This window comes from Gallus gallus, chromosome 15, assembly GCF_016699485.2.
Source record: "Gallus gallus isolate bGalGal1 chromosome 15, bGalGal1.mat.broiler.GRCg7b, whole genome shotgun sequence".
NCBI lineage: Eukaryota > Metazoa > Chordata > Aves > Galliformes > Phasianidae > Gallus > Gallus gallus.
This window is the reverse complement of record NC_052546.1, coordinates 7,987,885-8,013,048: the sequence shown is the minus strand read 5'-3', so window position 1 is coordinate 8,013,048 and position 25,164 is coordinate 7,987,885. Positions and strand designations below refer to the sequence as shown.

At 49.0% G+C, this 25,164-nt stretch overlaps 1 protein-coding gene and 1 long non-coding RNA gene across 5 annotated transcripts; one reads left to right on the top strand and one right to left on the bottom strand.

Annotated features, from left to right (window-relative positions):
* Nucleotides 1-320: 320 nt before the first annotated feature.
* SMARCB1 (SWI/SNF related, matrix associated, actin dependent regulator of chromatin, subfamily b, member 1) lies at nt 321-10,273 on the bottom strand. Its single transcript, NM_001039255.1, is given in 10 exon segments — nt 321-687; nt 1,604-1,735; nt 5,603-5,793; nt 5,988-6,154; nt 6,669-6,796; nt 7,032-7,169; nt 7,746-7,875; nt 8,540-8,569; nt 9,072-9,183; nt 10,105-10,273. Coding segments are annotated over 10 exon segments (1,161 nt in total). The 5' UTR covers nt 10,198-10,273; the 3' UTR covers nt 321-647.
* A 60-nt stretch (nt 10,274-10,333) lies between these two features.
* On the top strand, nt 10,334-24,612 carry LOC121106851. 4 transcript variants are annotated; one of them, XR_006931566.1, is made up of 5 exons: nt 10,334-10,390; nt 19,094-19,202; nt 19,307-19,422; nt 21,331-21,434; nt 22,691-24,612. It is a non-coding gene; the product is annotated as a predicted GPI-anchored protein 58 (long non-coding RNA). The 4 variants fall into 4 exon arrangements; XR_006931568.1 differs by having other exon boundaries at nt 10,334-18,063; nt 22,691-24,580; XR_006931567.1 differs by having other exon boundaries at nt 10,334-10,368; nt 19,094-19,422; nt 22,691-24,580.
* The last annotated feature ends 552 nt before the right edge of the window (nt 24,613-25,164 follow it).

Here is a 25,164-nt window from a genome sequence, read left to right as displayed (position 1 = left end):
ACACTGCAGTGCTGAGGGAATTTAGCATCCAAAGCCAAGTGCATGGTCTTCTGCTCACAAGCAGCCAGTTACAGTACACAGATAATGACCACAGCAAAGCCCATCGCTGAAGGGGTGCTGCAGTCTCAGTTACTGAATGCAGGCTTTAATTTCTGCATCAGGTCAGAGACATTATCATCTTCCAGCTGCAGTTTTCACAGAGAGGAAAAAAAAGAAAAGGAACATCACCTGTCAACTCTTATACCCAGAAGTGACTCAGTTGCTGTAATAGGATAAAGTGTGAGATTCATACTTATTTAAACATACTGAACTCTACCTTAGTAGTATGCATTCCTTTTATTTAAAAAGTTGTTCTAGTAGTGCATGTTGCACCTATACAAAAGTATTTTTACACTGTCCACACACAGGTATATAAGGGCTCCAACAGCTGCCACAATTCTCAGCTAGATTGTGTGCTAATGCAGCATTCTTGGTACGTGGCCTCTAGGCTGAGGGGATGGGGCAGAAGTCAGCAGTACTGGGAACTCTTGGCAAGTGGAATGTGTGTCCCCTGAGGGACAGTAAGACCCCTGCCAATCCTAGATCCATCTGGGGAGAGGAGTGGGGACAAAGTCTGTAGGAAGAGCACCAGTGTCACAAGAGGAAGTTTACCAGGCTGGAGCAGTGTTGGCCAAGCGTCTCATACGCCTAGGAAGAGAAAAAGAGTTACAGTGAGTGCTGTGTTACAGACATGTGAAGCCTTACTAAAAGCAACACTTTTGGTGAGGTTACCACAGCTTTGTGAGGTTTTTAGATTTACTGCCCAAATGTCCTCGGTCACTTGAGTGCCCCTGCTCATAGTGCTATGACACCATTTTTAGCAACTGCTTTTAGGGCAGTTTTGGTCAGTAAGTGAGACTGAACCAGTTTCTACTGAGAACTATTCAGACAGTGATAGCTGAGAAGAAGAACAATTATAAATCTGTTAACCAGCAATAAAATATTCCTAGGAGGGAGCCGAGCCAGCATACTTACTGTTCCCACAGTGTATCTTCTGGAGAGATACTAGCAGTTCATTTGTATTGCCAGAAGCAGTTTCAGTTTAACAAAGTAAGAGCAAGTGCTTTTGAGTACTTGCTGAGCACTGCCTAGTGGGGCTGTATGGCAAGCAGAGCTCCTCCTGCAATGATAGAAGTGCTCGTGTGCCAGCAAACAGGTCAACATGCATCAGGCTGGAGCTGAGACCTTATCTGTCCCTACATCAAACAGCACTTCATCCTACATAAAAGGAATCCTTCTGGCAGGATGCTAATTCATATGACAGTGCATGAAACTCCAATATTTTTGATGAATGCCTTCCTACAGAACCCCCCCAGAGTCCCAGGGGAAAAACAAGAAAAAGGAAGCTTTGCTTCAAGCAGGATATGGCTAAAGTAGACAGTTAAACGTCTGTGGAGTAAGGTGATAACAGTTTAATATCCTGAAGCAAAAGGGCTATGAGTTTGTTGTGGTGTGCAAGTTTGAAATCCTGCCAACTGGCGCTCAGCAGAGAAAGAAAAACATTAAAGCTTTTAAGTTCTGTCTTAGGGACAGGCCAGAATGAGAAGTGAATGAGGGGCAGCACCTTGTATTTCTGTCCTGGTCTCTGATCTTCTTCTCCATCTCCGCATCTGTGAGGGTTTCCAGAAGAGGGCACCACTGGTCGGCATCCCCCGTGTTGCGAATCGCGATTTCCACAGTCGGCAAAGGGTTCTCACTGCAGCAGCAGGGCAGAAGTCAAAGCAACACCCATCAGTGCTAACAGTTCACTCCTCTGGGTTGCCAGCCCAGGTGCAAGAAACAAGCACAGCAGATTACTTTAAGTGTTTCAGGCTTACACACTCACTCAGCCCCACTGAACACAGTCCGGTTCCCAGAAGCACCCCAGGGCAGTAACCATCTCAAGGAGACCAATTATTACCAACCCTACAACCACCAGACAGGACAGACATCAAAACAACTGTGGCAGAAGTAGTTCTCTCCTATTAAGGCCATTATGTACTTGGCTGTCAGTGTTCAAATGGAGTAAGCACAGGCAACATTCGTATCAGTTTATTAACGTGGGGAGGATGTCTCCCAGAGCAGTAACTGAGCAGGGACTGCTAACAGGGCTCTTCATCTAGCTTTGCCATTCTGCAGCTCTTACTTCCTAGCTGTAGCTTGCCTAGTACACCTCCAGCAGCTCTTCCCAGCACGTCAGGCTTTCAGGGAGCCTGACAGGATGGGAACCTGTCAGTGGAACAAGGAATTTCTCCCCATTGCCATGGCAAAGGCTGTCTTTTTTGAGGACCTGCTGTTGTAACCACAGACCGTGATTAATCCCAGCACAAGCAGTGAAACACAGAGCTCTGTCACAGATCACAAGATTGCTCCTCAGAGATCTGTCTGCCCTGAACAGCTGCATTATCACATGCATAAAAATGTTTACTCCTTCACTAGTGACTTTTCAGCAAAAGTCAACAGGAACTTACCAGGAGTGGCTTCCCAAACATTGAGGTTGGAGCTGGAAGCTCAGCATAAATACAGAGGAGCCTCAGAATGTAAATGTTTGCTTTGAATTCTAAAGAGCAGCTCAGCACAAGTGTGTGTGAGAATGTGTACGTGTGTGAACATGTGTGTGTGTGTGTGAGCCCTCACACAGGTGTGCATGCAGATCCCAGGGATGTGCCCCCCCCAGGATCCCAGCACTGATGCTCAGCCATCTCATTCACAGGAAGGGACTTTGTGCCGATCACCATAGGAACAGACGAAGTCTGCATCAAACTATTAAAGGAAAAATGAATCCAACGCCTTTGGTATCTGATCCTGGGAGGAAACTTTGGTCAAATCCACCTCCAGTGTTGTTGATATCCACAAAAGCAACACTTGAAACCAGAAAATTCATCTTAGCAACAAACTGCTGCAAATTCCAGGCTAACTGCTAGATCCTGACTTAAGCATGGTAAACGAGGTTGAGACCATGCTATCAGCAATGAGCATCCACTAGAATTAAATAGGGGCTGGAAAGCCAGCTCATGAGCATTGCTTACATGGAAGCCAACTCAGATACTACATTTCTGTAGGGTAGAATTAGAGAAAATGAAAAATCCATCCTCATCTCCTAGACTTCATCGTAGGACAGCTCCCCCTCCTTTATTTTTTAAACAAGAGGTGCTGGCAGAATGACTGAAAGAAGGCACTGTCAGCTGCAGCATTCCCAGTGGAGCACTGCACTGCCTCTGCTGGGGCAGAGCCTCTGGCAGCAGCATCACGGGCACAGCAGTGCAGCCAAGAGGGCAGGGAGAGGTCTTCCTCTGAAAAGGGCAACTCGTCAGGCATGCAGGTTTGATGTTCAAAAGAACGTCATTTTGGTTTTGAAGGCAAAGGTCTGGCTATGAAACACTGTGTGCTGTCCTTAGAAACATCTCAGCACTGAGGCAGGAAATGTTTGGTACACCACCACCCTGAAAATCACAACTGCATCAGTTACCAACCACTTCCAGTCCTGTCACTTCCATTGGGCTCTCAGGCTCCCCTTGTTTTGCAGAGAGAAGCCAGCTGAAAGAACTGCCCTGGAGTTCATCAACTGAAGGACAGTTTCACCTCTCTCTCTGATGACTAAGAGGCACATGACTTCTCAAATCTCCAATTCCTGGAGATTTTAAGGTTCTTTTGATACATCTACAGCAGACTCTTTCCTTACATCGGCGGAATAGCTTTGGAGCAACCATCACTCCTGTGGTTTGGGAATTCAGGAACTAACCAACCACAAAACCCAAACATTATTAATCACAGGAAGGTTTCAAAAGTACTCCTTTGCAGGAAGAAAAGAGGGAAGAGGAGGGCATGATTGTACTACGACAAAAAAAGCAAGTCTTAAATTAGGTGCTTTTTGCCTCTGAATGGTTCATGGCTACATACTTTGCTTCTGTGCTTTCCTTCCTTGTTTTTCATTCTCCCTCTTAAAAAATTGCAACAGTCTAAAGAAGGCCAGAAATCTACCTATTTGAGCCACCCCTAAAAGGAGGCACTCTTCAGTAACCAGGGCCAGATACATGTTTGTACAAATATGAAGTACATGTGTAAAGCAGCAGGGAAGAAGAGGCAGTACTAGAGGCATCATATTGCCACTGACTGCCCTCCAAGTTCCCACCAATTCTCAGCAACACGTACCCACTGCTCTAGCAGTTTCATTTGGTCCCACATGGATCTGCAAATATCAATCTACTGTCAAGCATAGCAAGGTAGAAGTCAACTCCCTAGCTCCAAGAGAAGAGTTTGACTTCCACGTGAACCACATTAGGGATTAGCTGCAAGCTTCCTTGAACTGACCTCTACAAAACCAGCGCCAGCAGCACCTTTCTCCCACCTCTGCAATACATCACTTGCTGAACTCTCAAACTCCCTCAAGTGTCACCATGGCCTGAGGTCTAAAAACTCGCCAGCACACATTAAGGAATACTTAACAGACTGCAGACTCAGCAACATATGGAGGATAACATCCGTACAGTAAATTGCCACAGAACACTGCACGGCACAACTGGGAATAATTATTATTAGGAGACAAGTTACAAAGCTGACTAATCAAACCTGACGTTGCTGCATTCCAGCTATGAGAACTGCCTGTGATCAAGCCAACTGTAACTTCAGCCAGGGTAGAGAGCTACAGTGTCAATCAGTCTTAGCTCAGGAGACCAAAGCTTGGCCCAAGTCAGGCAGAGCTGATGAGACAGAAACAGATCTGAGGCTCACCACGTGCAGACATTAGAAGAAGGCGGCACAAGGAATTCTGCCACTGTTAATTAGAACAGCCTTTCATTCTGTGGCAAAAGCTGATTTCATTGATATTTGGTCCTGGGATGCATTACACCCACCACAAAAAGATCTCTGAACAGAAGCACAAGCCGGTTGAGAGCTACCAGGATCTACTCCAGAACAAAACACACCAGGCACTAGATCAAAATGCTTCATTTCTTCACCAGTAAGGCAGCCAGCAACACACAAAGGACCATGCCTGAGCAAGATATGACTGCAAACGTGTCGCTAACATTTAGAGTGCTTTGGTTAGGTCCACTACTAACATTTATGTTATCCAGGAGTCCATCCATTTCATTCAAGTAACACAATGTCTCTTACAGCTCACCAGTAACACCTAGCCATCCCATAATGTGTGACTCACTTGCCACTTCAAGACAGACAACCGTCCAAAACAGTGAGGAGAAATGAGACCATCTGAACTGCTAACCTTGCACAAGCAGCAGTCTTTAAATGATACCAGCTTAGGGGATCACCAGTTGATGAAACATACAAAAGGATGCCCAAGAAATAATAATAAAAAAATCTTTACTTGCACTCTACTTATTTTTCATCTAATAAACTTGTTTAAAAGGAAGATACTTGTATGCACTTGTGGGCATATGAACACGAGAAATCAAACACTTTTACCATGCAAAAATAATGTAAGAACTATAGAGTGGGTACAATCCATAAGAACCTATTTCAAATTAAGCTTTCTACATTGCGTCAGCTGTTCAAGATTCATTGATGTTAACAGCCATGAAGAACACACATCTACACCCATGCCAGAAAGACGACAGTTCTGTACCTGAAGGCGTATGTCTTCTGATGCCAGCTCAGCTGTCCCCGGATGCTGTAGGCAATAGTAGTGACAAACTCCCCACCCAGGCCAAGCTCTGAGCACAGCTTCAAGGCAAACTTCTCTGGTGAATTCTCCTTCTCTGACATGTCCCATTCAAACTGGTCTACAAGGGAGATGTTCCCTACGTGGATGTTTAGCTGGAGACAAGGGAAGAAACAAGTCAGTCATTTCTCACGGACAAAATCTAACCTGGACATGGGACTGGAATTAGGAACTCCTTGGTTTTGAGGGAAGTATTTGTACTACTCCTCCCCCATTTAAGAAAAAAAAACCCAAAAAACTGGAGAAAGGCAAAAGTTCAGCTCTCATTCTACAGCCTCCCTGTAATTACCTTAATAATAACACGTTGGTCTGACTGGTCCTCGAGGATGCTGTCAGTTGGGTATGATTCGATCTGTTGTCGGATGGCAGAGGCAATAGCAGGGACAAAGGTCAGAGGATTCAAATCCAGGTCATCACAAAGAATCTCGGAGAACATTTCTGGGGTCATCAGCTTTTCTGATACAGAACAAGAACAAAAAGATATTTTTCTCAGCCACCAATGTCTGCCACTTACAGAATACACAAAACTAAGATCTTTGCCTGAAGAGGGGAATCCTAAATGCATCACCTTTTGCTGTTACAACAGTGTTTTTTTTCAGGGTTGTACACATGTACACACTGACTTGACTTCACAGCTTTCTTGTTTCACAGAGAACACAGCAATGGTCTATTAATCCACATATATAAAGGAGCCGTACAAACTGTTTGCTATTTATCTTGGCTGACATTTCCATTAGGCTGCTGAACTGATGAAGTGGATCAGAATAGGCCTGTCTAACTTTTCAGATTACAGGCATCCAGGAATTACTGCAAGCCATGCAAGTGTCAGGGATCTGCTGAGAGCTGAATACGACACATCAAAGTAGAAGACCTTTAAAGCTTTTCCCATATGGGGCAAGGACCTGCTTCATATTTGGTGATGAATGGAACTGTATCTCTCTAGCCTCAGAAAACTCTCCTTCCTACATACCATTCATGTTCCATGTAAATGCATCTCTGAGTTTCTGCCCATCAATTTCCATATCAAGCCTGATTGGAACCAGAACCTCCGGCTGGGATGCGTTCTCATGGATGACTGCTGGGTCATGGTCATCAAAGCTAGAACAAAGAGCAACAATACAGCACGTGGAATAGAAAATGATACATCTGGCATGCACAGAAGGAAGGTGTTTTTCATAGTTACCAGCCCTATACTTCAACTCCCCAGTTATTAGACATACTCCTCAACACAAAGTTACAGGGCTATGGCAACCACTTGCTTATTAGAGCAGCCCCCTGCAGTGTGTCACGTTGGTAACTATTTCCACTTTTCTGAAGAAGGAAGCTGCCTTACCACAGAGGGAAAGTCCTCTTCTTGTCCCTGCCCATGCGATTTCTGTTAATTGTTGTTGAGCATGGCACTGCATCCAGGTGATGAGAGCTGTTGGGCAGTGTCGGCACCCACTGGTTGTTCCTCTTTGCCTTCTGTTCTCTGGAGAATGAGATTCTGTGTTAACCTGCAGGCCTTGAACACCACTGCCACTATTTTTAAGAATAGTGTCATAAATTACGAGCTCCTCCCTAATGACAGTTGGACTCAGAACTCTCATTCCACACTATTTCCTTCAAAGTCCATTCTCCAGCTCACAACTATCCATCATATATGACTCCAGGTGTACCACTGTAAATATGAGGTTCATATTTGGATTTCCTGTCTATATTTACAGAGGGACTGCTGAGAAATGCGACATCTCCAGCAAAAAGTACGTGCAGAGAGTGTTCTGCAAAACATCTGTTACAGTTGGAATGAAGTAATTGCAAAATGAGCTGTATCATCAAACACTAATGTTTTTCTTCCTGTAATACGTGGGCAGCAACCCAATCCTTACAATTTGGAGATCTTCATTTGCCCAACATTGTAAATATCTGCTAGCACAGACTTGCAAGCACCCCCTGCATGCTGCCTTGGGTTTATGTGATTTCTATTGGGACAGGACAGTGCTTCCAGTCCACACTGACACGTTCCAGCAACTTCACTGTGACCTTGGCCCTCACCAACACTGGTTACCTGAGGTAGGTGGGAGGTTCTGTGCTGATAGACACCGCCTTGTATTTCTCATCATTTCCATCCAAGATCTCTTCCACTTCAGAGGCCTTTAACAGTGTCACGCTGGTGGCTAATGTTGTATATCCATGATCTGTTACCAGGAAGGATACCAATAATTAACGTGAAAAAGCATTACATAGCATATGGCATAAACAAGCTGAATAGTGAAAAGTCCTCTCTGTCAATGAAGGTGGGACTAGCAAAAAACACATCATTTTTAAAGTTTTTAAGTCCTTGTAAACAGTAGATAAGCTTATAAGTAATGTGCTTTAACATAAGGGGAGAAAAAATTCCTACCCTAGATTGCCATATACTATCACATCATTTAGCTCTGCACACCTACAGTCTGCCACAATCATGTAAAATCTCTTCCACAGTCTTTGGAAGGAAAAGTCCAGAAAACTATAAATCCTCAGTGGACTTGAAGGTTGGAAATGGAGATGTAACAAAAGCGAGTGGCTGAGCAGACACATCAGATATTAATGAAAGCTAAGCCAGGGAGCACAAACTCTTAAGGCTTGGAAAAGGGGGAGAACCTCAGGACAGATCTTGCTGAATTGCACAGACCATCTGCATCCCAGAACCCATTAATGCTCTGAGAAAGAAAAGTTCAGCATGTGATGAGGATGCACAGTTGGATGACCACAGGGAGAGATCAGAGGATGAGATTTTAATATATACTGTAATAACACCGAAGGTCATGGCAGAGATTATTTCTGTAGCACAGCTGAGAATAACACACAAATCAGACTTACATCTTCTGGGACTGTGAGACCGCTGATTTTCTGTTGGGAAAGAAAGAAAACAGCAACGGGTCAGCAGGATATTAGAGGAAAGAGGCTTAAGTATAGAATGAACCACTTATCCTTATGTCATACATTCCTCAGGCTAAGGCAAGTTGCACTGCTAATGAATATAAGTACTTACTATCAATCTCCCATCAAAAATAATACCAAGATGGCTGTATTCTCACTGTGGCAATAACATCAGTAGAAACACACTACAAATTCTGGGAGTCATAAACATATGAAGTACATGTGCATGCTTTCAATGGGCTAAGGGACAGAACCACCTCTCTTTGCTAATAAAAGTCTCTTCTGCAATATGGTATTTATCTTGAGGTGTGGCTTTTGCATTGCAATGAATGCAGCCAACTCCAGGACAGCCACATTTTGCAGAATACCCCATGACTGAGGCAATCTGAAGTGATTAGCAAAAAGGTACACAAGCTTCTGAGCCTACAGAGACAGTTCTTCAAGGCAGTCATTTACTCATCTATCTCCTTACCATGTGAAGATGCCACTATCTTCTTCCTTTCTTCCACTGTGGCTAGTCGTCTCCAGAGTGAGGGATACCTCTTGTACAGCGAGCCCCGGAACATACGCAGGTAGTTCCCCACCTATAAAAAGAAAAGCAAAGATATGACCTGGAAACGTATTCCATTTAAAGAAACGCTTACCAGAAGCTGAAACAAATCCTCTGTAGCTATAACAGCAACCTCAAAAAATTCTCCTAAGAGGACTTTTTTATGTTTTTCACAATTCACTGTATCAGGTTTGGCATCATAAAGCACAATGTTTGGTGCAATACACAAAGCGCAGCTCTTATCAGCACTTACTTCACTAGTTTCATAAGAAACTCCAACTCATTGACAAAAATCAATTTTCGTGTATTTCTGAACAACTTCACATTGACTTTGCTATATGAATGCAGTGTTCAGCAGGGATTTAATCGAGCTGCACACCCAGCTCTCCAGCAGCATCCCTTTTACCAGACACCACTGGGATAGCTCAGACCCCCACAGCCCTGCCTTGGAACATGCAGGATGCGATCTCTGCCTCCTCCAAACTTGCTGAGCCCCTGCAAAGCAGTTCTGTTCTTCTCAGCACGACGTCCTCAGTGCAAGCTAGCAGTGCAGGCTCCAGCAAGGCTTGCTAGACAACAGGACGAGTTGTAGGCTCTGAAACCAGATTTTTAGACTGGTGCTGTGCTTGTAGAGTGCTTATAGTCCACAAAGGGGCTCACATTCCGTGTCAGACAGGACTCATTTTGACGTTAACATCTTTCATACCATTTTTAATTGTCTCTTTGCCCTACAGCGTTCACCAGCAGACAGCAGCTAGCGGGGAACAGGAAGGCGAGCCCTCCTCCTCCACGTGCCTCGTATGGCACACACGGCCCGACTGCCTGCAGCCACGGCTCTTTTCAACCGCACATTTCCCACGGTATCACGGCAGCAAAGGCCTTCTGTTCCCACTCAGCGCAGCCCATCCCGCAGCCTCGCCGCCCCCCCCCCCCGGGCCGCCGCCATTGTCCGCACCTCGGAGCCGATCATATAGAACTCGCCGTCCTCCTCCAGCTGGAACTTGACGGGCTTCTGCCCAAAAGTTTTGCTCAGCGCCATCATCATCATCGCGGCGGCCTGGCGGGGCTCCGGCGGCGCTGAGGGGAGCGGGGCGCAGCGAGAGGGGCAGCGCCGCGGCCTACTCGGCTGCTGCTCTGCGCATGCGCCGGGCGCCGCCCAGAGCTCTCGTTCCCGCCCACCCGACGCGCGGCGGCGGCGCTGAGGGGAGGCGGGCGGCAGGTAGAAAAGAGGCGCTTTATTGGTACATCGATACGTATATACACAGTATATATAAAAAGGGTTTATACGCGTCGTACAAACGTTGACTCCCGCGGGTCTGGTTCCGTCCCCGGGAGCGCGGTGCGGAGGGGCAGTGTCCAGCACTGAGAGCCGAGGGGGGTGGGCTGGGCTGGCTGAGGGGCTGCGGCCTCACAGCGCGGAGGGCGTCGGGTCGGTGTTGTGGGGGGGGGGGGGGTGTTCCCGTTCCAGGCGGGCCTGATGGCTTTTGGGATGCTATCGCTGGAAGAGCCTGGCCGCGTTAGCGGGTGCTCAGGTCTGTAAAGAGTGTGGCAGGTGCTTTTGTATTGATAGTGACCGAAGCTGGGGCTGCTGCTGGAACAGGAGAGGAGCAAACTTTGTCACTTGTTGCGACAGACGTCTGTTGTGTCAGACTGTGTGCCTGAAAGGAGCCAGGACTGAAAGCCCTCTGTGGCTGCTGGAGGTCAGGGATGGAAGGGAAAAGTGGGGAACGCTCCTTCATCGGAAGGAGTTGGAGGAAGGTGTGCAGCTGAAGAAGTCCTGGCTGATCTGGCGTGGGTAACCCTCCAGCACCTTCACCTGGACAGGGTCGAACTTCCAGTAGTCTCGGCCTCTCAGGAAATAGGCAAAGCCTGTGGAGGAGAGAGGGAGGAGCAGGTGAGATAGCCTTCGCTCAGCTTTCAGCCCTGGGTAGTGCTGAAAGCAGCCAGTTTGTTCAGCACAGCTGCCTAGGCTGAACTGTGGGCAGAGCTGCTGTGCTCATTGCTGTCATTGTTGGGAGAGGTGACAGCTGGGTAGGGCTCTGAGACCGTTCATTTACCAGAAGTTTTAAGTTTTCTCTTATCAGATCCTTAAATGTTGATTGTTCTAATTAATGCTTAAAAAACTCCATACTTTCATGAAAGAATCCTCAGTTCCCTACCCACTGGAGGGACCTGTCTCAATCTCTATGAGCTGTATGGCATGCACTATGGCTGGGAAGTGTCCACTGCTACCAGATGTCTAAGTCTTTCTGGTGGGAAGCAGCATCACCCTGAGTGCATGCCCCAGATCAGGCCCCGTCCCCACTGGTACTGACCCAACTCATCCTGAAAAGCAGCATCAATCTCCTGTGGGACACCACGCCAGTCAGCCATGGTCCGGGGGTAGACGTTGTCCACCTGGCGTGTATGAGGGTTGAAGCGCCAGTAGTTGCCTCCACTGAAGATGTAGATCTTGTTCTTCTCTGCCCCCCACACCAGAGCTGCCTGCACAGGAGAAGCAGGGAGGCCCAGCTCCACAGTTGGGGTGGGACCAGAGACTCGTCTCTCGCCGTCATAAATCCAGTACTGAGAATCTAGTGAGGAGATGGAAAAGGAGAGACACAGGTTCAGAGGTTCTCAGATGTCAGATAACTTGGCATTGAATTGCAGACTGGAGCTGATGCCTGGGCAGAGCTCCCAGGGAAAGCTGTTTATGAATGCCCACCAAGGGGGTAAGGAATTCAATTCTCCCCTCAGTTCAACCCAGAATTGTCAGTGGTGGGATTGGGAGGACTCCTAGCAGCTGTCTCTTCTGTATTTGTGGAAGTTATAATACAAGATTTAGCTCTACGTGCTAGCTGCCAGGCTGCCTTTCCTGGCCTCTCACAGGCTCATGGTTGTGGTGTTGGAGAGGCCTGTGTGGATTTGAAAGGATGTTTTTCTCTAGCTGCTCCAGTCAGATGGAGTTGCCTGTAGTTTTCAAGGATGCATTCGGGCAGTTGAATCAGCCCTGAGCTTTGAGTTTGCCCTGGTTATGCTGAAAAAGGAGTAGAACCCATTGTTGGTAAAGAAATCCACAAAGCTGTAGAGTTTGACAAGACAAAGGCTGATTCTCTGTGGTGAGGCCTGGGGCTGCCAGGTGGGTGCAGAGAAGCAAAATGGGTTATGCACTGGTTTAGGGGAGCACGTTCCTTGTGTGCCACATCTGTGCGTGGGATAGGGTCCAGAGATCAGCCCCTACCCTGCCAGCTTATCCGGAGGAGGTCATACGTAGGCATGCACAGGCATAAGGGGGACATGTGGCTGTAGAGAAGCAAGCTACAGAACCCAATTTCTTGTTGCCAAGCTGAAACAGAGACTGGGAACGTATTTCCAGTTTAGATTAAAATGGGAATTTTGTGTAATTGCCCTCTGGCATGTAATACTTTCCCCTTATCTCATTTTAATTCATGGTGGGAGCCTGCCAGTTTTCACACTGTAAATCTCATCTGCAGGTGAGGTGCTAAGCCATCTGTTTATGTGGTAAAGCTGCCTGCAGAACTGCTTGGTGTGGTTTCTGGTGCTTGGTCTCATAGTGCACAGATGGGGCATGCACACTCAGGGCAGTTGGACATAGTTACATAGTTCTGTGTCCCTGCTATTAAATACACACTTGGAAAGAGCATTAGGGAAAACAATGGAGCTGAAACAGGAGTCCTTGCTGGTCTTAAGCTCCAGAGTTGTCCAGGAGAAGGTCTCGCCCCACTGTGGTGACTGACGTTGAATCCCTGTGGTGGCTGGAGGTTGCCTGGCTCTGCACAAAGTCTCCCTTCTTTGTGGGCTCACAGTTCTGGGATGCTAGCAAAACTCAGTGACTGTGGACAGCAATAACTCTGCCCTTTTTCTCCTGTTTTCATCCCCAAGGGAGATGTTTCAAGTGTTTCCTTCCTCCTCTGCCAGCAGCAGGGCCAGGGGAGAAGCTCAAAACAATTGTGTTCCAGAGGAGAATGGCATATCTTGGCTGTATCTAAAGTGAAAGTGACCCTTTCTTCTCTCTTCCCCCCTTGATATCTGCTAAAATACTTAAACAGAGAAATAAATAAACAGCAAGGATCGTGATTTACTGAGTGTATCCTAAGGGCTTCTCCTCCCCAGGAACTTGTTGTGTCCTGAATACTCTGTAGAGAAGATTCACTTCTGAGCCGTCTGATCCCAGTCCAGCTCTTACCTTGGAAAAACCAGATATTGCCCAGAGGGTCCTCGAAGGTGGCATCGACAGAGCTTGGGATTCCCTGCCAGTGACGTGAGGCCAGAGCTGGGTAGCCAGCCTGCAGCTTTCCAGCTCGGAGCCGCCACACGTAGCGAGATGTGAAGAAGAACAGCTCTCCTCGGATGGTGGCTGCGGCGTCAAAAGCTGTCTCGCAGGCATCGGGCTGCACAGCCTGCCAAAGCATGGCCTGGTCAGGGGCTGGGACCCATGAGAGCTGCCCTTACCCAGGCTGGGTTCAGCTGATGAGACATCCCCATGTCCAGGACGTTACCCTACAACTGGGCTCAGTGGTGTGGGAGGAAAACAGGCATCAAACCATGCGCAAGCCTGCTGCTGGCCCCATGGTGTGGGCAGTCCCAGCAGCTGAGAACAAGCCACAGTGTTAAAGGAGACACAGACAAACTGTTCACTTACCTCCGTGTTGGTGATCTCATTTGTTTCAAGGTCTGGCTGGGGCAGCTCTGCTGGCTGCGTTGGGGTTGGGTCAGGATCCAGTTTGGGTTTCCCATAGAGGTACTGGATACCTTGCTTGTCATCCTCACTCAGGCTCAGCGGGTAGCGGAAGATGTAGAAAGGAGACATCAGTGACTTGGAGACAGTTGTATGCTGCAGGCCCAGCACGTGGCCAAACTCATGAGCAGCCACCTGGAGGAGGTCAGTGCCTGCAAAGGGACAAGACAGGAGACACTTGTGCCTGTTTGTGTGAGATGGGCAGGCTTTACTCACAGAGAGGAGACGCTGTCCTATTAGGTTCATTGCTGATTGTCAGCTCCTGACAATGCATTGAGGTATGCTCTAGGAGTCTGACATGCAGCAATAGAAATCTAGCTTCCAGATTGTTCCTGTATGTTTTCCTGTATAGCTCTATACGTTGTGTGTGTGTGGTTTTTAAAGAATCAAAGGGTATAATTAAGGGATCCATTGATTCCAGTGCACTGTGAGTGAATTCATATGCTCAGGTATTAGCCTGGGCATGTTGGTAATCTATAATAATGTCTCCACGGAGTTCTGTGCTCATCAGCTATCAGAAAGATGAGGGTTTTCCACGTACTTACGGAGGGAGAACTTTGCATAAAGAAGGAAACCTGGCCTATAGAAGAAGGTGATTGGGTGGAAAGGCTGTTTTTTGTTCACCCAAGCTTGCAACAGTTGTTAGCTACGGCTGTAATGTAGCAGGTAGAGTATCATGTCTGCTGTGGCAGCTCCTGGTGTCAGTGGGGACTCCTGGGGATGCAGCCTGCGAGTGGTGGCTGCCACGCAGACAGCAGAGGGAGCTCATTTATTGCTGTGTATGGACTGTGGCAGGAGGAGGGCATTGAAAGATAAACGCATAAGAATTCCTCCAATGTCAAGACCTGCCCTTCTTCACCATGCTCGAGCAGTTGTATGGGAGATTGCATTTTGGGAATACGTGATCTGACAGAGTCTATATGAGTAAATAGAAGTGCATTTCAGTAAACAAAAATGTTGCTTGGCTGGCAGATGTTATTTAGCTTCCAATAGATCCTTTTTGAAGTCGATACATTTTAGGGAAGTCTGTAAGAGAAACATTAAGCAGCAAAGCTTGTGAGCAGAGGCTGTTTGTTGACAAGTCTCAGCGTATTCCTTCACTTGCCTTCAGCCAGAAATCCTCCGAGCTGCAGCCCAGGTGATGAGAAAGGCAGGGATGTGAGTCAGCTGGTCTCACTGCTCCGAGCGGAATTTCCCTGCTGGCCAAGGGGAGCAGGTCACTGCTCAGCACCGGGATGGGGATGCAGCTGGAAGGGCGCCTGGGAAGGGTGGAGGGGAAGGTGAGCCCTGGTCTTCCCCTGCTGGTCAGCCACACATAGAAAGGATGAATTTTTGCAGCACTGACACAGTTAAATCAACACACCTAGCTCAGCTGACAAAGCAGGATCTCTGTGTCAGTGATTTATTACAAACTTTCAGATGCTTGTGTTTAGCTTGGCAGGCTTTCCGAGGCTCACTCGATGCTTTCCAGTGTTGGCAGATCTGCAGCACTACTGTCAGATTCTCTGGGGAGGTGAAGGACAGCACGTCTGCAAGAGCTGTGCTGGGTGCTTCGCTGTCCCTCACAGAAGGTCCTCTGCATGCAGTCGTGCTCCCTGCACGGCTCTGGGCTGACCCCGAGTCACCTTACCCCCTCTGCTCTGCCATGTATATAATGAGGCTAAGGATTTTCCTGTGTCTGAGAGCTGAGGCAAGGATTAAACCATGTTTATATCATAAAGCTCTTTTTGGCATATTAAATAGCAATTAGCTGCAAAGACCTTCTATAACATTTATTTATGGAAGGCAGAGGGGGGGAAAAGGCCATGGAACAGAGCTGGATTCTGATGGGAACTGGCATCTGTTTTGACAGTTCTGGTTTGCCTCCAACACTGTCTAGGAGAGAATGTAGGAAATTCTTCAGCACGTGCAGCCCCAAGGGGAGGTGCAAAGTGGCAGAACCCACCTGTCCCTGAGCAGCAGAAAGGTTTCAGCAGCAAGACCTGGTGCTGAGTTTCTTGTATCAGGGTGGCATGGACCAAGTTGGAGACGTGACAGTCCTGTCCCCCACGGAGTCAACCTGGTGTTCACCTGACAGAGTCAGACTTGAGGGGGGCCCATCTGAGCCCTGACGTTGATGTGGACAAAATATCCAGAAAACCTCAGAGGGGCAGAGATTTAACTCAGGCTTTGTGATTGTGTCTTTGCCCCTGCACTAGTTATGGTGGCTCTTGCGGAAATGGATGCTTTGGGCACTAGTTCAGATGGTCCCAAGTGGTACTGTGGTATCACATGGATACTGTGACACCGGGCCCCAAATGCCTGAGCAGTGAGCTACCAGCTCAGATCTATTATTAGCAAAGAAAAAAAAGTCTTGACTTGCAGTGGCATTGTTTATGGTCAGAGCATTCCCAGGCCACAGGGACAGAGCTGGAGCCTGGGTAGCTTCCCTTTATGGACTTGTTCAAAGGGAAAATACTCTAAGGGCATGCAGGACTGAATCTGAGGCCTGATTGCTATGCTGTCCTTTGGAAGCCACGTGGTGTGTCACCCAGTGTGTGAGCCTGTGTCTGCCCTGGGAATCCAGGGTCCTGGTGCCGGGTATAGGCTTTGCTGTGGCTGGAAGAGGACAAAAAGTCCAGCAGGCTTCTAAGTGGCAGGAAGTGACAGTACATCCCCCAAGAATGGTGGTTGCATATCGGTTTTATAGGGGCCCAGCTCAAAGCATAATTAAATAATCTCTAAGTATGCTGACAAGCACCTGGCACACCACAGCTCCCTTAAACAGTACCATACCCAGGTTGTTCCCGATCGTCCAGGTCTCATCATAGTCAAAATGGACATCTCCTTCCCGATGCGTCTTGGGGAAGAATGCGTGTGCCAGGATCCCTCCGGGCCCATCAAAGGGCAAATTGTCACCATGCCAGTACCTGGAGGGAAACCACAGTGCACATCAGACAAACGACCATGTGGCTCAGGTGCTTGGCATCGCACAGCCAAAAGTGGAGAGTCACCATGAGGAGACAGCAGCTCTCCTTCCCACCAAAGCCCATCCCATGATTGACTGCTTGGAGCCCTACAGGTTGATGCCAACCTGGTTCTGTGCTGGAGCACTGAGTAAGCAGAGCCCCGTCACGCCAGGCCCAGGGGAGTTTTATGGTTTTCTCAAGACAAAGCTGAAGATGGAACCTAAAGAATTAAGGAGAGCCAGAATCAAGTCAACCCAGCTGAATGGCAGGGGGATGTGGAGGGGCAGCCTGTGAGGAAGCCAGCCAAATCCTCAGGTCCTCACTCAAGCTGCGCCCACTGTTGGCAACTGAAGGAAACCCATGAGATGTGACCGCTTTAGGGAGCTGAGGGTGGCACAGGCAAATACACAGAACACAAATCGCATCCCTGCTTGGACAGTCTCCACTGCCGTTCTCAGTTTTGTGCAAACAGGCCACAGAGGGAAGTCTTTGCTCCCGTGCATGTTTTGCCAGCCATTAATTTCAGGCCAAGAGCCAAAATTCATTTAATGAGGAAACTATATTTGTCTTCAGGCAGACGGTTGCATTGTTCTGTCAGGGGACAGGATGGAGGACCTGAAGATGGAACGTCAAAACAAACACTTAGGAAAACAGCCTGTGGGCAGAGAAGTGTAAATATATGCAGAAAGTTAATGATGGATTAGTAACGGTGCTGTGCACAGCCAGCGTGGAACAGTTGCATTTACATTAAGCGGCCCACATCTGACAGAAGAACCAAAAACATGCCCAAGTCTGAGAGCTGAAATACGAGCCTCCGTGTCAGTGCCTGCGCTGTGCTGGCAGCTCAGCTGCAGGCCTGGGATCTCATACACAGTGCTGCTGCTCCATCTGAGAGCACTGTGTTGCTGCCCACTGTACTCACCTTGTGAAATCAATGACAATGTCAGCCCGGCCCTCCTGAACCTCAGTGAAGGTCAGCGGTGTCACATCGCTCCAGACTTTCAGAGCCTCCTCGATGGTCCTTCTCACCTTGGATTTTACAAGTTGCCATGGGAATCTGATAATTCTGAAAGGCAAAAGACACCAGGGGAAAAGAGCATCAGCCACTCCCTCTTGGCATCAGAGCATCTCCAATCCAGAGAAGCTCCACTCCAGCACCCTCTTCCATGCAACACTGCAGCAGACAAATTCCATCAGTGCTGAAACCCTCAGGCTACTGGGTCCAGAGGTGAGCTCTCTGGAGAGCTTTGCAGAGCTGTGTTTTTCTGGAGTGAAGGGCTGCAGCATTTCCCAGCTCTGTCCCCTTTGAGCCCATCCCCACAGAGGTGTCTGGGAGTGGTGTGATGTGATTTCAGCTCCTCAATCTCTGCACTTTTTGACCCTGAAAATCTGGGTTTGCTCAGAGCAGCTGCTGCCTCTTCTGCCCTCTGCCATGTAATCAGAGTGTCAGGTCTGCTGCAAAGGGAGCTTGCTTTCTCCTCCATTAACAGTGCTGGTGTGTGCTCATCTCAGCTGTGTTTCCTCCTTTAACACTGTTGACCAAAGTGAAAAATGGAAGAAGCCTTTCTTTCATCTGTAGCCTCCTAACACTGTGAGGAACAATCTCCTGCACTCAGTTAAACAAAAGATTATTTACGTGCTGTTGAAGTCCATACAAGTGTGCTCACTTCAGCACTCATACCTTATGGGTAACTGGGGATACAACACAACCTTCCCTTAAACCTGATCAGCAGATCTGCAGTTGAGAATGTGTGGGCTGGTTTGGGCAAAACTTGACACCAGAATCATGTTTATGGGAGCATCAATAGCAGCAGCATAAAACTGACTTTTTAAAACAAACTGTGAGGTCAGCCCATGGAATGATGGCTGTGGGGAGCAAAAGCACAGCAGGAGTGTGCTGGTGGCAGAGGCACAGCTCAGTGTATATTGGGGTTTGATATGGGGAAGCAAAGGCATGCACTGGGGTGCTGCTGTGGACAGGCCAAGGGGTGGCTGTGCAGAAGGTGTTTGGATGGGGGAGTGAGCAGCTGCATTTACAGGAACATGTGCATGAAGGGATGGAGAGCTGCTGGGTGCAATCCTACAGGCAGTTTGGTGTGTGGCTGCCCTGCCAAGCTGGCTATACCCAGCTCAGGGCTGCCCTCCTGCTTGTATGAGCACGTCACAGCATGCCGCAGTCAGAGGACATCAGATGGAGAGTTTTAGGGAGGGAGAAGCCATTCAATCTTACTCTCATTTCACATCTCTCTTACTTGTAGGTGAGATCAGTCTTGTCCCAGCGTCCCCCGGAAAGGACGAAGCGTTTCTGCCGGTTGCGCCCGTTCTGGCCATCCGGCAGCACCGGGAGGTCCGGCACACCACAACGGGGTGGGTTCCAGCGTGCTGCCTGCTCATCTGCACCCATGGGGAAGCCCTTGGCAGGCACACCAGTGCCCACCAGAGATGAAAGCCAGGGACTCTGCTCCTTCCAGGTGTGATGTTTTCGAGACATGTCCTGAAAGAGAAAAGCAAAGCTGTCACTTCTGTGTCTGGGATATGAGAGGTCTTGATGGACGGATGGACATCTACAAACAGCACATCTGCAGAGGTGAGTTCCACCTCTCCCTGGCCTCTTCCCTGGCTGCTAAGGCACGTCCTGCTTCCCACAGCCATCCTCAGTTCCCTGGGTTCTTGCTCCCAGGCCAGGCCACACCTGTGAACAAAATCTAATTGCATGGCATCCCCTAAGCACCCACCTACTTTTGGTCCACATTTCCTTGACAGCTGGCCACCATGAAATGCTTTTGCAAACTGTGGATGAGAACCAGACCCTCCAAACGTGAAACAAATCACTAGAGAGGGAGTAAAATCTCCACATCTCTTTTCACCACATCCTTTTGGCTTGTTTTCCCTCCTTGCCCTGATAGTGGTGATGTGGGTGATGTGAACAGGGGAAGCCTTTAGTCCCCAGCACGTGGTTGTGCTCCCTGTTCTCCCTCCTGTGGTGCTGTAGTGTGATAAGCAGACCCCTGGCATGGCTCAGGGACTGCCTAAGCTGGAGAGCAGGATACATGGATCTGGAGGGTGACAGAGCCCAGTGCAGAGCAGCAGTGACTGTTCCTGCAGTCCCTGTCACTGTGTGAGAGAGGGAAGGACAGGACCATCTCCCCTTGTCTCACTATGCCTGTGGATCAGCTTGCAGTAAGGTCACTCCACTCTCTCACGCTTAATTAGAAAAGCATGGTTCCTCTTGGAAGCTTTAATTAGTGCTAATTAGCTGATTTCCATTGGTTTTCCAACTATCAGCAGGATTATGGGGCACAGGACCACCGTGATACGTGAGTCAAGCTTAATCCCCAATCTGCTGTGAGGCATGTAGGGTGAGAGGGTGCTTGAGGCATTGTAGGGGTAAGAGGGTACTTGATTCCCATATAACTATGCTGTGTGAGCCCTAGGTCCAAATGCAGCCCTTTTTGCCTCATTCTGTGCAGCCAGATTTAAATGTGCTTGAGCACCAGGAGGGCTTGAGATGCAGCAGTGATGCATCTGCTTGAGCAGGCAGGCTCCGTCCCACGGGGCTTGAGTCATATTTAGGGGTCTCTTCCTTCCCTTGCAGAGAGCTGCCTTCTTTCAGGCCAGCTTTCCTTCTGCCTGCCTAAGGACTCAAGGGTCGGGCTGGCGCAATGCCAGCACTGCCACAACGCCGTGTAATCCGCGTGCTGCCGTCCCTCTGTTCCCCTACAATGAGCCCATTCATGCGGGCAGGAATGAAGTGTGAAGCCCTTGGCATTAATTCCGCTACTTGGCTTTGACTCTGAGACTGCCCCGTGCCTCGGAGTGAAGCATGGATGGGCACAGGAGCCAGAGAGGTTGCACAAGGTGCAGTTCAGGTGTCCAGCTCTTCATATGTCTGTCACTACTTCACGGTGCTGGTTTGTCCTCCCCACCAGTCAGCCAGATTGGAGCTTGGCATCTGCCAGCCTTTGCCTTAGAAACCAGCCTCTGCATCAACCCCATCCTGGCATCCCGCTGCACTTTCACACACAACTAACAAGTGCAAAGAAAGCCATTTTATGTCTTGCACAACAAAGCCCACTCAACACACCAGCCATTGCATGGGGAATCCATCTAATCCTTTAGTGAAAGGAGGGTTCATGAGCAGGCCAGTCCAAGGGGAGGCTGCACCAGCCTGCTCCCACCGAATGCTGGAGCCCTGCCAAGTGCAAGATACCTGTTTTTCTGAGCTGAGCTCTCTAAGAGTGGCCTGGCGTCCTGCCTTCCTAGGCAGCTAATGTCTGAGAAGGACAGCTGGCAGGAGGACCACATAAGGATTGTGTCCTGGCCAATACTTTGTTCTCAGCCCCAGTAAGACCCTCTGCCAAGCACATAACGGCAGCTGTGTCTGCTGATGCATTTCACCAAAGCCCAGCCTGAAAGGTTCTTGGCTTCCCACGCTGCATGCACTGCTCAGGAGCACTCTGCTACCATGGGGTGATGAATGTGTCTGCATCCCCAGGGCCAGGAGGCACCAGGCAGCCACTCCAAGGCACAAGGGGAGGAGGAGTGAAGATGGACTCCAGGGAAAGCCCTCATTGTGGAACTGGGACGGGAGCTACCCAGGTAGGCAAGTGGGCTGAAACTAAAGGTGGGCTTTCTGTCTTGGCTGTGATAACAAGATCTACCCAAACTGCTGTAGGCCTGACAAGTGGAGGAAAAGTCAGTCGTTGGCTTATTGCTAGGAACACTGGCATAAAATGGAGATTATCAATGTCTGAGGAGAGGCAGAGAGGAAGAATTTTCCTCTTTTTCCTTCTTGAGGGCAAGAAGGAACCTATGTGCAGGGGCTGAGGACAGGCAGGTTTTGTCTCTACTGTTTTCTTAACTTGAGGTTGCTGGCACAAACTCCAGCTTTCAGCCATCCAGACCCAATATTACCTTAAGCAGGACCCTCCCTGCTCTACTTGCCTGCCCGCTGCCATGACCGAGCCTGACTGGGCTTGGGAGGGGACACCAGCAGGTCCCTTGGGTGGAAGCAGGACATTAGACCTGCCCTGCTGTCCCTGCACTTGCTGCACCCCTGCACAAACAGTGGTAGGGCACAGAGTCTCTCTCTGCCGTCACTACACTGACATTAGCATGATGGCAGGAAAGGGCTGGAAAATGCCACTGCAGGCACAGCCAGCAAGGGGAAATGTGACGGGTAGAAACCACTTTCCAAACAATGCTCAAGAGACGTATCAGGCTGGAGATTTCAGCCTCCTTGACTGGACACACCTCACTGCAGTCACTTCCCAAGTCTTAGATAACACATCCTGTCACTTAAGGTTGAATCTCTTCCACCCTGTGCTGAAACCACCCATCTCTGGGATATGTATGGAAATTTCAGGGAGCTCCTGCTTTGCTTTCTTGAGCTGTGGTATGCCCCAACTGTATGATGAGGGATTTGCTTAGAGCTGTGCTGCTGCTGAAGCAAGGACAAACATGTGGAGAAGGGCTTAGGAAGGCAATGGCTGTAGGGTAACCATGAGGGCATCCCCACTCCTCCCATCTTGCCAGCAGAGGGGAAAGGATTACTGAAGACCAAAAGCATAGGTCTTTGCAAGCCAGGAAGGACATTCAGAACAGCCAAATGCAGAGCTAGGTCAGAGCACAAGAACCACACCTGCAGGGAAGATGGAAAACCAGACAGCGTGAGAGAGCCTGCCTCACCCTCCAGCAGTTCTCTCCTGCCAGCCTGGGGGAGCTGAGGGCTGCAGAGGACTGAGCCTGCCAGCTCTCCCCAGTGACAGCTGATCCCTAGCCCGTGAGAACCCTCCCATGCATATGCTGCCTCTGAGCCTACATCAGTCTGCAGCCCCTTGTGCTGTCCTTCACAGGATAACCCACAGTCAGGGATGCTGAATGTACACAGGAACAGGCAGCTTTCTGCTGGGGAAGAAGCCAAGGCTTTGCGATGGAGACTGAGCAGCAAAATTTCTACAAGTGCAGAGAGGCTGCCAGGCCTGAAACCCAGAGCAGAGAAGAGCAGAGGAACAAAACTGTACACAAAGAGGACTGTGCAGAGAAAGTATCTCTTCCTGACATTCTTGTGACCAAAAGGCTGAGGGGGAACTGGAGGAAACGGACAGATCCCATGGGAGAGCAGAAACCACCATGGAGGTGCTGACTGCCCACTCGGTTCCTTCCAGCTGTCTCAGTACTCAAATTCTGTGACACAACATACATCTCTCTGGCTCTGCTGGGGCCAGATGAACATCAGCCAAACTTCCCAGGAAGTGTCCCAGCCATCCCGAGGAGCCAGGAGCATCTTTAACCTCATTGTGTTGGGCAGCACTCGTCCCCCAGAAAGAGAAGCAGCCAGAGCAGCACAGCTACAATGGATGTATAAAAAACCTCAAGAGCAGGGCCGCTGCCTGGTACAGACAACTCCAGTGCTCTCCTCTTCCATCCTCTGCTGCCTGCCCTGAACTTAAACTTGTCTTTTCTGTCATGCACCTAATTACCTCCACGGCTGGGCTTCTGCTGACTCCTACAGCACAGACATGAAAGGAGACCCCCCTCCCTGTCAGATGGGAGGGACTGGACAAGCTACAGCATGAATTCCATCCGTCTTGGATACTTCCCCTGTGGCTGAGGGCTGTTTTCTCTTCTGCTTTGGGATGAGTAGATGGGCTTTCTCCCCACCTCCCTGTCCCTTCTGCTGCTTTTCTATTTCTCCTTGTTTTCTTCTTGTTACTCAGAGTATTTGCCATGGCCCCAGTATTTGCTGCCCCTTTGGCTACTACAGTTATCCTCCTCCCATGCATGAGTCTGCACCTTGGAGCACTCCTTCCCTTAGCTCACTGTGTGGAGAAGAAGAGCAGATATGCTTTCTCCCGTGGCTCTCGTGTACGACAATTCCAGCATGTCTTTTCTGTCTGCTGCCAGGCAGCTGTGCCCCCTCAGTGGCTCTGCACCCCTGAACAGACTCTTGGTGATGCTCTCACCTGACATCAGCGCTGGTTTCCTCAGGCACAGAGTACTGTGCCCAGTATTTTGACCAGCCTGCTTCTCATCCCAGCATGGATCTGCAGGGGTTGGATTGGAATTGCACCTACAGCTGCTAGTTAGCAGTGAAACCGAGGTCACCCCACTCTGGAGTAGAAAGTGGAAGCAGACCATAAGTGCAGCACTGGGTGGTCACAAAGGTGTGAATGCTGTAGCTGAAAGTCCACAGCAGAAACATTTTTTTTTTGTGCTGCTGGTCAGAAGGCACAGTTAATGGAAACTCTGTAGAAGAAACGTGCAAGCAAAGCCAACAGACTATTGATCCTTCTCCCTGAACAAGGCTCCCTCCCAGCCCCATTGAATTCCTTACTTACACCAAACACATCTATAACAGGACTGGCTCCTTCAAGCTGGGCTGCAGCCCTGTCCTACTGCACACAGAGCAGAGGGAATGCAAAGGACAAGGCCAAACTTTGGCCAAACGAGGCCAAATGGGAGGTGCCGCAGTTCCTGGCCTTCACACAGTTGGAGGTTCCTCTCTGCTCACTCCCATACTTCACAGCACCACCAAGCATGACCTCCTGTGCCCTGACGGTTTGTTTCCGGATTATTTGGTGATAGTTGTTGTTGGCAATGAAAGAAGGAAAATGTTTATTTTTCCTAAGCAACGTGGAACATGAAACATTATAGACTGCAAATGTTTATGCCCACAGTCAGAATGAAAAGGCCCAGGCTCTGATGTAACAAGAGAAAGCAAATGAATAAACACTGGAGGACTATTTTTGTTATCAGATACTTTAATTACATGACAGTTTGTGAGTCTGGTCCATCATTAGTACTGCAGCCATGCTGCTGCTGTCACCCAAGCAACAGTTTGCCAGAAGCAGCAGTACTTACAAAGCAAACAAGCCCCAGAATGCCAGGACAGTGAAAGGTTTCAAGAGTCCTTAGGATGATGACCTAGAAATCCCCTTGAAGACAAGAAACCAATCTAGGATGCAGTACTCTCCAGCCAGAGGAGGGAGGGCTGAAATTTTTTTGTTCACTGGGTATTTACATGCAAGCTGAGGTGAGCGATGAGCAAATGGTGCTCAACCCCGGGACAACAGCCAGGACATCTCCCACTGGTACAGCCACCAGGCACAGTGCAGCCCTCTGCAGAGCTATGGGGGATGTTCTGCCCTCAGGGAATGCACACAGGGATCTCCAAACCCACAGGACGAGTACTGTCCCCCTGCTTGATCTGCTGGAGATATCCAGTGGGCTTTCTCCCTCCATGAATTTTCAGAGCCTCTTAAGTGAAATGGTGTGAGATTGTGATGCCTCTCTGCTACCTAAATCCCACTGCAAGGAGGACAGCTAC